At 39.2% G+C, this 14649-nt stretch overlaps 1 protein-coding gene across 4 annotated transcripts in view; it reads right to left on the bottom strand.

The window, feature by feature from the left end:
* Pde4b (phosphodiesterase 4B) overlaps positions 1-14649 on the bottom strand; it is a 539654-nt gene that overhangs the window by 107176 nt on the left and 417829 nt on the right. For 3 of the 4 annotated variants that reach the window (XM_058581564.1, XM_058581563.1, XM_046450949.2), the window contains 2 exons: positions 8962-9156; positions 23-59 (listed from right to left, as the gene is read on the bottom strand). In XM_058581564.1, the coding sequence (XP_058437547.1) occupies positions 23-59; positions 8962-9156 (232 nt within the window). Of the gene's footprint in view, positions 1-22; positions 60-178; positions 378-8961; positions 9157-14649 lie in introns of those variants that run through there. The other variant, XM_058581565.1, reaches the window with a different exon arrangement.

Here is a 14649-nt window from a genome sequence, read left to right as displayed (position 1 = left end):
CCAAGACCAGCATAATACGTACCTGGGCAAATGGAGTGACAATCAAGTCATCGCCATGTCTAAAGAAAAGAGAGAAAAAGAAACATTCAGAAACACACCTGAATTGCAACCATGACACACAAGCTATAATATAACTTGATCAATATTAGCAACACATGTATTCTATAAGTACGTCTACCTGGATAGAAGGCAGGATTTGCAATCAGGCAAAAATGGGGATCCCAAGAGCTTTTAAGAAAAAAAAAATAGCACCAAGTTCATGACTCCTAGATTTACGGTGATTTCACATACAAGCATTTACAAGTAAGCTTATATCCTCAGGGTATCATTCCATTAAACAGCAGACCCAGAGTACTGTAATTCAAAGCGACTTGTGGATTTTGGTTGTTAGAGCCAGGAAATTCAAAGGGAGGGCTGCTCACAGGCACACACAGAGTTGGAAAAAATGGTATAACAGTCTGGATAAAGGTTAACTTTGGATTTCCTGGCTTTTGTTGATTTAAACCACAGCTTTAATGCCATTTAAACACAGATTTCTGTCTGGGAATCCCATTACTTTTTTTTAATTTTTAATATAATTTTTTTTCTTAAAGTACCCAAGGAAAAGCTTTTAGTGGAAGTGAACAGACTGAACCTCCTAAAACCACACCATTGTTACTCATTTGGTCCTGAAGACCTGATTAATGTGTAGCTAGTGTTTTGTAAATCTGTACTTGGGACTAGTCAGAAAAGTGTTTTCAGAAGTGTACCTTCGCTCTCTCTGATGCTTGCTTTCATAAATCCACTTATGCCGACATCCAGCAAGCTCTCTACTGAAGATCTTAGGCCACGTGTCAGCCTGAGCTGCAGTCACAAAATCAGGCCAATTTTTTTGTCACGGTGTGAATCATAACAGCACCGAAACTGGTGACAATGAGCTCCCCTCACAGTCTGTCTCTCCCTTCTCTGTCCTCATGATTGCCATATGCATGCAAATATGGCAGCCTATTCATTAACCATATGAGTGCCTCCAACAATTATTAGGCATGTGCCTCATACCAGTCACTATGTGAGACCGGCGGTGGGGTGGTGGTGTCCAGATTTGAACAATGCATGCCTCCTCCTTGACTTCTTCTTCTCTGGCTCAGGCTTTTAGCCTGGGCCCTATTTAATACTCTATGTCCCTTTCCATCTTTGTCTTTAGCTACGAGCCTCATTCAATTTAATCTAGCAAACTTCTTGTGTGCCCACTTTGTACAATGATAATAAAAAGAATATCAACAAAAGGGAAGCATTCTTTGTGTGACTCACAACAGCAGCACAGAAGATGGTAATGGTGGGCTCCCTTCTGTCTACCCCTCTGTCCTCATGATTGCTACATAAATATGTGTGTGTCAGCTCCTTTATGCACATTATCTCATTTGAATCTTAGAACAAGTCTTTCAGGCAGGTACTGTTTGGTATTCACATGTGATAGGTGATGCCAGCTGCAGAGCAGTTACCCAGTTGCTTAACCAAAAATGTTAATCAGCCAAAGAACTGAGACTGATTCCCACAATCTGTGCTTTAAATATTATGCTTCCTATTTTACGGTGACACTGCACAGTTGACAAATCAAATAAGGAAAGGCTAAGTATTGTTTGAGGTGAACTTTGAAGGGCAGCCTTTCAGAGAGGGCTACAGACATTTGTAGAGAAGAAGGTGAGAAGGTCCCCACACCCATATTATGGACAGCCTGGTCAAAGATTATGGAATTGGTGCTTAATTTGGTAGGAAAAAATAAGCAAGTGAAGTTTCTTAGTGAGATGGGAAGTAAGAGAAGCAAACTGAAAGTGTTTTTGGAGGTCAAATGCTAGGGAGGCCAAGGATAGATCAGAGAGGGGACATACTCAGAAAGAAGAGTAGGAGGTATTGCAGATGAGAAGGTATGGGTATGGCCAAGATAGGACAAGACTAGCTCAAGACATTCCAGAGGTCTTGCTAGGACTCGGTATTTAAATGAATAAAGAAATATTGCTTTCAATTTAAAAAATAGGTATCTGAGAAAATAGTCATGAGTAGGAACAAGTAAGGAGGAGTTGGGGCATTTGGAGAATTCTGAGTTTTCAGAGCACATGTGGTATTAAGGCACTTGGCAGAGACATCAAGCAATAAGGCTGAAATGCAGTAATTAGATCTATAAAGTTGGGGGTCTCCTACAATCATAGGGACACTTAAGGCAATAGCAGGGGATGGCTTTCTCTAGGTGGATATATATATATATATATTCCAAGGAAGAACCTTAGGGCTCTTGCAAAGTAGTCCAAGGGAGAGAGAATAAAGAATTAGAAGAAGAGCGGTTGTGATACATGTGTGATGAACTGTATCAAAAACTTCTTCCTAGTTGTTTTCTTAAGATGAACTTTGAGAGGGGTGAAAAATCTAGCTGCTCATTGAGATTACTGATGCAAGGTCCATATTGTTTCTAAGATGTCAGAGTGAGTTGTTATGAATCAAGCAAATCTCTTACGATTCCTGGATTTCTGGAGTGTAAAAATCTGTTGAAAGCAAATAGCACAATGAAATTCATATATTTGTGGTACTTAGAGCTGATGTATTGGTAAATGAATTGGGAAGCTACTAAAACTGCATAAAGTAATGATTAAAGGAGATAAACAAACATTAATAGGGAATATTATCACTGTTGAGCTTTTGAAGTTCAGAAGAGCAGAATGTTCCAGAGCAGGAGATGGATTTGATGGATTTGCAGATCGTAAGCATGTTAACCCACAAAGGATTTGAGCTGCAAAAGCCAATGCTGGATGTCACTGAGGGCTACTAGAGAAAATATCAGATAGTTTATAATGAGTATCAGGACAGAAACAAAATAAAATTGTTGAAACAAACAAAATATTCCAGGTTATGAAACTATTTGAATTTTGAAAATCATAATTTAATGTATTACCAATTAAAAGTCTACTGGCGTGAAAATAACAAAACACTTGATTAGAAACACTAATGCCTTTCTTGATTTTCCAAACCACCAGAAAAAGCCATTGTGCTTAGGAACAAGGCTGGATATTCAGAACCGTTGCATGAGCAACATCTAGTGAAAAAACCAGTACATTACAATTTTGTAGAATAATTGGAGATGAGAACTATAATCTTGAGTCTTAGCAGTGGGTTTTGAAATTGACTGAATGTCTTCTCAGAACAATGAAATATTTCCCCAGAAAGCAAAAATCCTGCTTCTAACTGCTGTACTCTACATTTTATGGATTAACTTCACCTTCTTCTGATACCTTCTTGTGCAGAACTGTAATTTTGGTCTGCCTCATAGAGATATGTATACTATAGTGGGTAGGAGCAGATTTTGGAGATAGACAGCAAGCTTTGCTTTATAATTGTGTTATTACTAGCTCTGAAACTTCAGATAACCTATGTTCCAACTTCTTCATCTGTAAAATGACAATTAAATGAGATATTATATATGTACAATTCTTAATAACAGGGATTGTCATATAAAAGCATTTATTTCATACACTAGTATGGCAGTAGGTAAAAAAGTGGATGTGTAACCGATGTGAATCTGCATTATGTATATAGGGTAAAAATGGGAGTTCATAATCCACTTGAATCAAATGTATGAAATATGATATGTCAAGAACTTTGTAATGTTTTGAACAACTAATAAAAAAAGCATTTATTTATTTCATCATAGTTATTTTAAGTTAATAGTAGTATCTTTATATTATTTTTATTTTTATATCTTTATATTTATTTTATATTTATTTTTGTTAATAGTGGTATCTTTATAACTATGATTAAAGAGTTGCATGTCTATCTTCCAAGCTGGTGAGAACTTCTTTAAGATACTCATGCCTGTCCCTGTTGCAATCAAGAGGATGTGAGTTTACAATGTACTTTACAGTTTACAAAGTGCTTTCATAGACATTATTTCGTGTGATAAAAGGAAGCTCTGGATCCCAAGAAATAATGTGACCACTTATCTCTTTGACCAAACTTGAAACTTCATTCTCCTCATCCCAACAATAAACTATGGACCCCTTTGATCCTAACTTGCAAATGCTTATTAATCATCCACTGGACCTGTTCTGAGAATCATTCTCTATCATATGGATTACCAAAGCAACCTACCGCCTGGCTCTTTAGGCTTGGTTGCTCTGCAAACCATTCTTCACTGTGTAATCAGAGCTTCTTTTAAAAGCAAACATCTGATTATACATTTTTTTTTTTTTTGGCTTAAAAAAGTCTTTAGTAGTCCCAAGTGCTTGTCTATAGCTGAAGACCAGCCTGCAGCACAGCCCTTCATGGTAAGGTTCTGGCTTCCTTCTCCAGCCTCTCGCACCACTTCTCCACCCCGTCAACTTCTCTGCCTCACTCATGCTAAGCTGTGGTTCCCCACACTGCTCCCCTGCAACTGAAGGCTTCATTGGCATGGCCTGTCCTCCAGTACAACCTTTCAGTCAGCCTAACACTTCTGAAATGTCACCTCAAAGCCTCTGTTCAGCCTGCCTGGCCAAACTTTTCAGTCCTATGCAAATCTCTGTGCCTTTGCCCTTACCTAAAAGTACTAAGATCACCTGTTGACTAACAAATCTTTTAGTTCTCTTGAAGGAATTGAAATTGTCTCATTTTTAGTAAGGTGCCTAAGTTTAAGTAAATATTTATTTAAAAAAGAATTGAGCTGCGAGTGGTGGCACACACCTGTAATCCCAGCAGCTCAGGAGGCTGAGGCAGGAGGATTGCAAATTCAAAAGCCAGCCTCAGCAAAAAGCTAGGTGCTAAGCAATTCAGTCTCTAAATAAAATACAAAATAGGGCTGGAGGGGGGATGTGGCTCAGTGGTTGAGTGCCCTGAGTTCAATCCCCTGTAATAGCCCCCCTCCCCCCAAAAAAAAGAAAAAGAATGAATGGGACCTTATAACGATTGGAAAGTTAGGCAGAACAGAGATTTTTAGTCTCATTTGGTATTTATGTGCTCAATATCCACTTGGTTTAGCCACCTGGACTCTTGGGACTCAAGCTTTGATTCCTATTTGGTTTCCCAATGTTCCCCTCTTTAAAATAAGAAACTGATAGTACCTTCCACATTGTAGATGTAGATTTTGAATGAATTAATATATGTAAAGGAATTTAAATAGTAAATAGCATGAGGAACTTGATTAATAAAAATGTGCTTTTACTTATAGATATGAAAGCAATTCAATGTCTCAACAGCCATGGTGGGAGAATGGGATGGTTACAGTCTTTAACTTAACTCATAGGAACCATGTTGTACTCTTTGGGTCACCCATCAGCCATCAGGTCTTACATTTGAAAAACTGTTCTTTGTACTGTTCCTCTTGGTTTTTCAGTCTCATTTCCCTTGACAACTCTCTAGAAACCACTTAGTTCTCATGTAAATTGCAGCTTGAAAAAACTCCTTGACTTCATAGAGATTTACAAATGGGATGACCAAATGAGAAAAGCCAGGAGCTTCCTTTCCTTTGGTTTTGCAGGAAAGACTTCTTGTTGTCTGGGGCAGTTCCTGCCACAATTTTGGGCAATGAATCTGGTTTCACCAATTTCTAAGACTTTCTGTACCTATTGGGAAATCTGTACCCGGGTATGCAAAGGCAATACGTGAGAGATGACTGCAACCCAGCAAATGAACAGAAAACAACAGATTCTTGCCACATCTAGGAAAGTATCTAAAATTTCCTTTTGGAACTCCATGGTGATCTTGTTTGACTTCACTAGAAAGCCATTTTTATTTTCCATTCACATTTTTATGCTTAATAACTAACCTATTCTCTCTACTTTAAATTTTCTCTTACTCTTCTGAAAGAGTTCAGACAAAAAAAAAATGTTTAAAAGCTAGTGTCTCCCCTATTATTAGAATTTAATGCAGTGGAATTATGCAGATTTTTCCACTTCGTATAAATTCATCATTGCTCTGCTGGGATGAGGCACTCCTGAGCAGTGAACATCCTGTATAGCCCACACAGTGGCCTTCATTTCAAAACTCTTAGTTTATCATCACCCATTTTCTTCCTGGATCTATTGGGAGAAGATACGGGAAGCTTAGGGACTGCTGCTGTATTTTTTGCAGTTCATTCTGAAGAGTAAAAATGGGAAGAAAGAGGTTTACAGGCATTACTTCAGTTTAGATCCAGATGCCTGTGTGGAACGGGATTTTCCAACATAGTGCTGATCAAATGAAATACCAGAAGAACCTGGGTATTATTTAAATTCTGATTTTTTTTTTTTGGTTATATTCATATGTACAACACCTTACACTAGCAAAATAAAAAAAGATTTTATTGTAATGTTGAAAAATTTTAAAACAAAATCTTTTGCTATTTTTATTTACAAAGAGTTTAATATATCCTGTTATCTGCATAAGGTGGTATTAAGTTGCCAACTCTATTTTCTCAGGAGAGACTATTATTGTGAAACTGTGCCCTTCCAACATTTTTTAAAAGTCCTTAAAAAGTAAGAATGATATAAGGTAATTTACATTTGTAAAAGCTTACTTGTCTAAATTTAAAGTTGGCATCACTGTGTGGATTCTAGAGTTGGGGGAAACTTTTACTGGTCAGTAAAACTTCAGAAAAGGTAACCCACTAGCAACAGGGATACCAGGTGCAGAGTAATACAGAACTACATCCTGTTTTCATCAGCTACAGACTGAGTTGGGTTGTGATCTTCAAGGTCTCTTCAAGGGCAAATTTTCTCTAATGTTTGATTCTGAGGAGAGAAACACCAGAGTTGAGTCTGAAATTTGGAAGGAGTCTTCTGTGAAGATGGAATGCATGGAGACTCATCATACTACCTAGCACAAGTTTGGTGAACTATACCTGAGGAATTAATTTAGGGAAAGACTTTTTTTCAAAGCTAGTCTTCTATCTGTAAAATGCCACATGAATGAAGTTTGAATTCTTTGAGCTCACTACATTTCCAATGCTCTCCTATGATGAAGTCTAGAAAGGTCTTTATCAAGGTGGAAATAAGGATTCCTAGTGTATTCACTGTGAATGGTTACCACCCAAGACATAGTCAGAAAATATGGAGCCTGCATGAAGCATAACCAAATGACCACCCCTCCTCCAGCCTCAGGTACCTCTATTTTGTACTCGCGTTTTCTACCTTCACAGTATAAAGAACGTAGACAACGAGAGTTCAAAACTTTTGAATATGACAATTTCTATGGTTTAGTTATGGTTTGAGGGTATCATCCAAGAGTTCATATGCTCAAAGTTGGGTCTTGGTATGGTGATGTTGGGAGGTAGTGGAACCTTTCAGAGGTGGAACCTAGTATGAGGTAATTGGGTCATTACAGGTATTGCTCTTGCAAGGAATTAATGGAGGTCTTGTTGAGTGAGTTCATTCTCATATGATAGCAACTTGTTATAAAGCAGGTCCAGCCTACTCAGTTGGCCCGTTTTGTATGTGGTTAGTTCCTTTTTTTATTTCTCAGACAGGTTGAAATGCAGTCAAGGGGTCAGTGCCATGCTGTTTCAACCCTCCAGCTGCCAGAATTGTGAGCCAAATAAATTTCTTTCATTTATAAAGTACCGAATCACAGGCATTTTGTTACAGCAACAAGAAATGGACTTGATTCTTAGCTACATGAGGGGATATAATATGAGACAGAGTCATGAGACAGGGGCAAGTTTCTGAATCTCTCAGAGTCTCAGTTTCATCATCTACAGAGTGGGGATAATAATGGGACCTACCTGACAGGGTTGCTATGACAAATAACAGAGAATACAAGTAAAGGAAACTGGCCCCAGGGTAAATGCTCATTAAATGCCATGTTCCTTCTACTCTGTAGAGTAAAATGTGTATGTGTGTGTTCCTTTGATCATTCCTGGTTAGTTCCAATCTCCATGAGAACAAGCAAACTTGGGGGAATGCTTTTTAACTCATCTGTGAGTTCTCCACTGTGTTGTTCAACATTTATCCCCACATTTGTCTAGCACATTACACAGCACGTAAGAGAGTTCAGTAAATATTAACTAAAAATGAGTGAAAAAAATGAATTTTGGTCCACATAATGATTTAAATATTTTAGGGCTGGGGTGCTTCTGTTAAAGTTTTCTAGTAGAAATAACCAAGGAACATTTTCTTCCCTCTAGCTTTAAAATGCCCTCTGCCCCTTTACAAGAAGGTGAACCTTTTTGGCTTCCTCTCTAATAGTGAAAGAGAACCCAGTGGAATTTTCCAGGCTGGAGACTTTAGGGAGCTACTGATATTTTTATAACATATGATGTTAAAAGCAATTGTATGTGTGCCCAGAAACCTTTTAAGGCATGGATTTTAGCATCCAATTTTATTTGGTTTCAGAAATTTAATAAGCAGGCAATACAACCCAGTCATTGTTCTTTAAATAAAAATTAGAGATCTACAATTAATAGGAGCAAAACAAAAACATCAGCTGTGCTTTGCGGGGCGGTGACGTGTGCTGTGTCTCACCAAGGAGTCAGGCAACAAGCGGGTATTGTGTTAGGTTCCAGAGAAAGGACAAAGGCATGTATCCGAGTGACGACCTAAATGCCACCAGACAAAGGCCAGTGAAAGAAATGCAGGTGACCAACCACCATTTTTTCTTCTCTGGGGGAGCCTCATGCAAACTGCATATGCAGCTGACAACTCAAGTGTGATTTGCGAAATGTGTTAAGGTTCTTATTCCATAAATGATTCAGCAGTTCAGGAAATGAAGTTCAATGAAAAAAAATTTTTTTTAAGTGTACATAACAGATGTGGACTGAACGCTGTGCTTGAGGTGTTTAAACACCTTTGGAGACTCTAGTTACAAATTCACATGCTGTAAAGCACTGATGTCGTTAAGATGGTCAACCCTGTCACCTCTGGTCATGTTCATTTTTTTGTGTCCCTTCTCCCTCAGGTTAGAGGGCAGCTGATGCTGCCGCTGCTATGACAGGGTGAAGATGAGGTAATGCGAGGCTGGGAGCCAGACAAGAAGAACACTACTCACTGCTCGCTTGGAAGTGATGAGTTTCTTGACATCGCCTTTGGTGACAAGTCATAGTCGCTGTCTGACCGGTATAGAAAGGACTCTCTGCGCTGGCTGTGCCCAGGAAAGGTGGCGTGAAGCACCAGCCCAGAGGAAGAGCTGGCCTGGGGGTCCAGTGGGCTCCGACCTGGGGAAGGGCCATTTTCCACATCAAAGCTTAAAGAGAAAACAGGAAGCTCGGGTCACATGAGAGTCACAGACGAAGACATCCAACATACTTTGAAAACCCACGTGTGGCAGTACTGGGTGCCAAGCACACTGCATGAAGCTTTATGCTTTCTGGAAAATTTTAATTCATAAGATAGCTCTGAGTTAGAATCATTATTATTCCCATTTTTAAAATGTAGGAAACCAAGTCCCACAGAATTTCATTCATTTACCTAATATTATCTTCATCAATAATGACCATCAGAATCTGAACCCAGGAGCAAATCCCATGACCTCTTTCAGCAACATGAGCAACTATGACAAATTAAGAATGAGAGTTGAAAGTAAAATAATTTGTGATAATAAGCAAGTCTGGAGGGGACATCTAGCACAGCTCTAGGTGTCAGACACAGAGCTGTTATGTGAATGAGACTTCCTAGCTGGAAGATTTCTTCCTGCCATAAATAAATATCACAGTCTCATTAAAAATACAATATGCACACTTCCAAATGTTTTGGGAACAAAGTGTTATCATGAAAACATCCACTGTCTGATTAGATGGGAGGCCCAGCCTGAGATTTAATATTCATATGCAAGTTTAACCACAGAAAAGGATTTAATTAATCTGATAACACCAAATTACTCTCCAAGGCTGCAGAGCTTGGTCTCTGGAGAAGATGCCCTCGCTGGCTCCCCCAGAGGAGTGCCAGTGCCATTTCTGATCATCTGCTTCTCTCTGGGGAGATGCCCTCAAGTTCAGAATTATTTGAAGACCTCATCAATGATCACACAGACAGGTTTAGCAGAGGTTTTGTCTCTTATTTTCTTTCCTCATCCTGATATCACCTAGACATCATGTCCCTCCTTTATCACTCTCTATGCACAACCTCCCCCAGCCTCAAATCCACAGTAACACTCCTCCCTAGTACTTTCCTCTAATATCCATGTCTCCCCAGCTAACACTTTGCAGAGAGAGGTATCGGGAAGGAGGCTCAAGGCTGGGGTGTTCTTTCTTCCAATTTAGACCACAGTTGGCTTCCTTTGGTTACTCAGTCAGCTGCTATAATTGTTTTCTACATTTTTGGTCCTTTTCTTTCATTAATTCGGACAATGCTCCTCTCTTCTGGTGCATTTTCCTTACTTTTTTTCAATTTACAATGTGTTTTCTGATAGATTATTTCATTTAATCCCAACAACTTGGCAAACAATATATAAATCTTTTGAGATAAACAAGATTTAGGGAGATATAACTATTTGGGTTAAAGTAACAGGCTAGAACAGTAGTTGTCTCCACACCCTGATCCATGGGGGATATGTTCTGAGACCCCTAATGGGTGCCTGAAATACCAGACGATACCAATCTCTATGTGTACTGTTTTCTCCTATAAATATATACTTATACAATCTAGTTTATGTATATTAGGCAGAGTAAGAGATTAACAACTAATTATAGAACAACTATTAAAATATACTGTCATAAAAGTATTTAAAAGTTATGAATTTTTAAAAAATTCCACACAACATTTTTGAACTACGGTTGACCACAGGTAGCTGAGACCATGCAAAGTGAAACTGCAGATAAGACAGTTTCTACTGAAACTTGTAGATGAAGCACCACCGGAAGACCCACAGTCTTCCAACTAGTCTCCCTACAACCTCAGATGTCCCTTATAACTGCATTCCACAGCAGCCCACTGGATAATGCAATGCGTTTCCTTTCAGTCTCTGGATTCAAAGAGAAATTGTGCTTGGTATGTAAAGAGTCAGCCAGACTAGAAGCAACCTTGGGTGCTATTTTGTATGAACACGGAGGCAGAAGATTACCCTGAAGTAGTTTTTCTTGAAACAGGAAAAGACATGACAGGATGTAGGGTTATAATGCTTCCCAGAAACACTCTGAGAAACAACTCTGGGACAACCCACAAACTCCAGGTGTCTGATAAGAAGCAGCAAGTGAGAATCTCTGGGCAAAAAAGAAAAGAAAGAGCCAATTCAATATATTTGGGCTTTCAGGATACCACAGATGGATTTTCTCAGCAGGCCAATGGTGTGGAACAGGGCTACCTTTTAAAGATTGCAGGCCAGTCAGCCAGGGCAGGTAATCACCCATGTAGACCAGCTTTCCTAGAGGTAGAGTTACGCTGTGAGCCACCTACATCACTGCAAGTAAAAAGTACAATGAAACAGACCCCCAAACATCCCCTGGTGAGAACTGCATTAGCTGTTGAATAAAATGAAGAGCTGCTTTGTGGATGAAGGTTCTTTCATGCACCCCCAATCCTGCAGAACCTGTAGGCCCTAATACTGATCCCTTCTTAAGGTCAAAGAGGACAGGTTCTTAAAAGGTGAAGGTAGGATCACACAAAGCCTAACAGTAGATGTGAGCTTTGAAATCTCATGTATAGTCCTGTTGTTATTCATCTGGTATGTATCTGCACAGCTTTTTGGATCTTACAACAGCAAAATACTTTTTGAACAGTTGACATCCAGCAGCCCATCAATATGAGTTGGACTTCGTAGTGGTCCAGTAACCAAAGACTTGGTGTCTAGAGCAGTGGGGGATCTCTAGCTCCAGTATATGGCCTGGGGCCACTAAATTGGTCAGTGCTTATGTGGTACCAGTCATTAAATGTTATGAATATCACCGCTGTGTACCTGTACTAAAATCTTAGAAGAGGGGCCAAGTGCGTCTACCCACCAGTCTTAAAACTTTTTCCATTGAGGGTGCCACAAGGGCTCACTCTGCCTGCTTTTCTGCTGGAGGCACTCCTACTGGGCAAAGTAAGTCCACAAAGCTGGTGCCCCAGGGCATTCTGTCCCTAGTGCCGGTGTCAGAAAGTTCACCCCTGCCAGGTAAACTGGGACTAGACCCAGGCACCCAAACTCTCTCCATGTCATTCTTGTTTGGGCTTGTTTTCTTTCTCCCTTACCCTGCCTAAACTCATAGGGGAGATTGCTGGAATTTAGAGGAAGCCAGGGAGGAATTCTCTGGTGCAAAGAAGCAGTCTTAGTGAGACAAATGGCCTTTCATATTCCCTGGGGCACTGTTTCAAAGCAACCAACACAGATGTACGACTTTGGAACAAACATGAATCACCAACCAGACACCAGCCCCAGTCACAGCAAAATTAGCGGGCAGACATCACAATACTTCCCACAGATCCAGGGAGTGAGGGGGTGTGCTCAAGGGGGAGACTGAGGACAGACCTAACAAGCAAAATGAATATACCACGCGAACTGCGATGCAATTAGGAAGAAAACTGAATTTTCATGGGAGAAACAAACACATCAAGGGGGCTATTATTTATTTAGGGTCATTTTTTGTTTCTGCTCTAATCAGGACACACATTTTACCCTTAGGTTTCTTTAGATTAAAAAGAAAACATATAAGATTAATTTAAGAATGTTATATAAAACATGAACAAAAGAGAAAAGAATAGCTTCAATAGCTTTGTATTTTTCCATCTGAATATTCTTTTCATCCAGGTTTGAATCTTGATTGCTTTTAATAGGGTTTTATATACTGCAGTTTTCAAAATTATCATTTTCTTTGGGCTACTTAATAGTTCATCTGATATACCTATACTACATTTTTTTTCTTTTTACTGTTTTTCTTACCTCTTTGGTCATCATATTTATGATTCTAAGTATTGTTGCAGTTGATAACTTTGAGCTCCAGCTCCTCTAATGTTTCACTAACATCATACAGAAGTTTCAGGTAGTTTAAGAAAGGGTGTCATTCGCAGGTTCTTAAAAGGTGAAGGTAGGATGACACAAAGCCTACTCAAATATCGCAGGTTTCTGGATATTTGAATAGGACATATACCTGCCCAGAAGAAATTGCCTATATCCAACACATGAACTGCAGCAGCAGTAAAAGTGGCCTTTCTGGCTGGGCGTGGTGGCGCACGCCTGTAATCCCAGCTGCTCTGGAGGCTAAGGCAGGAAGATCGCGAGTTCAAAGCGAGTCTTAGCAAAAGCCAGGTGCTAAGCAACTCAGTGAGACTCTGTCTCTAAATAAAATACATATTGGGGCTGGGTATGTGGCTCAGTGGTTGAGTGCCCCTGAGTTCAATTACCAGTACAAAAAAAAAAAAAAAAGGCTTTTCTTTTAGGATCAGAGACCCCTCCCTCCCAATCCTGTTTTCTGATCTCCAGGATTCTGTGTGCTGTCTCCCCACTTGCATCTGCCTGCTTCTCCCTGATGCTGCTGACCTCCTTGCACTGAATCAATGGCTTGTTGTCTAAGACCTTACATTTTAACAACTTCATTCTGCTTTGTATCTAGAGTTCTTAGTTCCTCGGGGCATGGTGGCAGATGACACCATATCTAAGAAGTGATGCTCCCTGTAACAGGAGTGCCCTTCCCATTATTGACTCCAATAAGATATCACCATCTAAATTCAGGTCAGGTCACATCTACAGCCAGTTCTCTTTGACACAGATCAATTTAGATACATTCTTCTCACCTGAGCTCCCCAACACTCCTTTATCACAGTACAATGGTCCCTTAGTATCTGCAGAAGATTGATTCCAGGACTCCCCGTAGACACCAAACTCCACAAATGCAGATGCTTATGTACCTTATATAAAATGACATAGTATCTGCATATAATATGCATACATCCAGTCTATATTTTAAAATACAAATTGGGCTGGGTATGTGGCTTTTGATAGCATAATACATAATGCAATGTAAATGCTATGCAAATAGTTGGTGTACAGTATTCTTTAGGGAACAATGATCAAACAAAGTTTATACAAGCTCAGTATAGATGTACTTTAAAAAATATTTTCCATCTCTGGTCAATTTTAACTACAGAACTTAGGGTGCAGAGGACCAACCAAGGTACTTGTGCTTCTTTGTTTAATTCTCCATTTATATAGATGCCTCCCAATAGATTGTTATATTCAACAGAGAAATATTACTCATTTTATACCAGGCATCTCTGTCAGAGCCTTGTAATTAGTAGGCCTTCAAAAAAAAAGTCAACTGAATAATTTGGAAAATAGTGTAACTTATTCCAAAATTTTTTCTCCTATCACCTTCTTCTTCCTGACTCCCAGCCCTCATCTCAATTCCCACTCAAACAGATTTCTTCGGTTTCCTTTAAATGAGTCTATGGAGATGTGGCTGTAATTTCTTTTATTGGTCTTGTGTGACAATGAGCTAAATATAAATTTAAAAAATTCTTTTTAAATTTTTTAAAAATATAAATATAAAATATAAAAATATAAATTTTAAAAATATAAATTTAAAAAAAAATTTAAATTTTTTTTTAAAAAAATTAAAGCACAATTGTGTTCTCCCTGAGCAAAACAAACCTGCATAGGACTATCACTAGTTTAGTGTCTGAGATGGTGACATGTTTACACCAACCCCTGTGCTGGAAAGGCCCTCTGTGCCTGCTTCTGTATGCCTTGTTCTCCTCTCTGTTTTTTCAGTAAAAGTAGGAACATTCTCCTTCCCCATACCCTCTCTCCTGGTGGTCTGCATCTCCT

Source organism: Marmota monax, unplaced genomic scaffold (assembly GCF_021218885.2).
Source record: "Marmota monax isolate L192 unplaced genomic scaffold, Marmota_monax_Labrador192_F-V1.1 WCK01_AAM20220418_F8-fsc00023, whole genome shotgun sequence".
Lineage (NCBI taxonomy): Eukaryota > Metazoa > Chordata > Mammalia > Rodentia > Sciuridae > Marmota > Marmota monax.
This window is presented reverse-complemented; position numbering and strand designations above follow the sequence as displayed.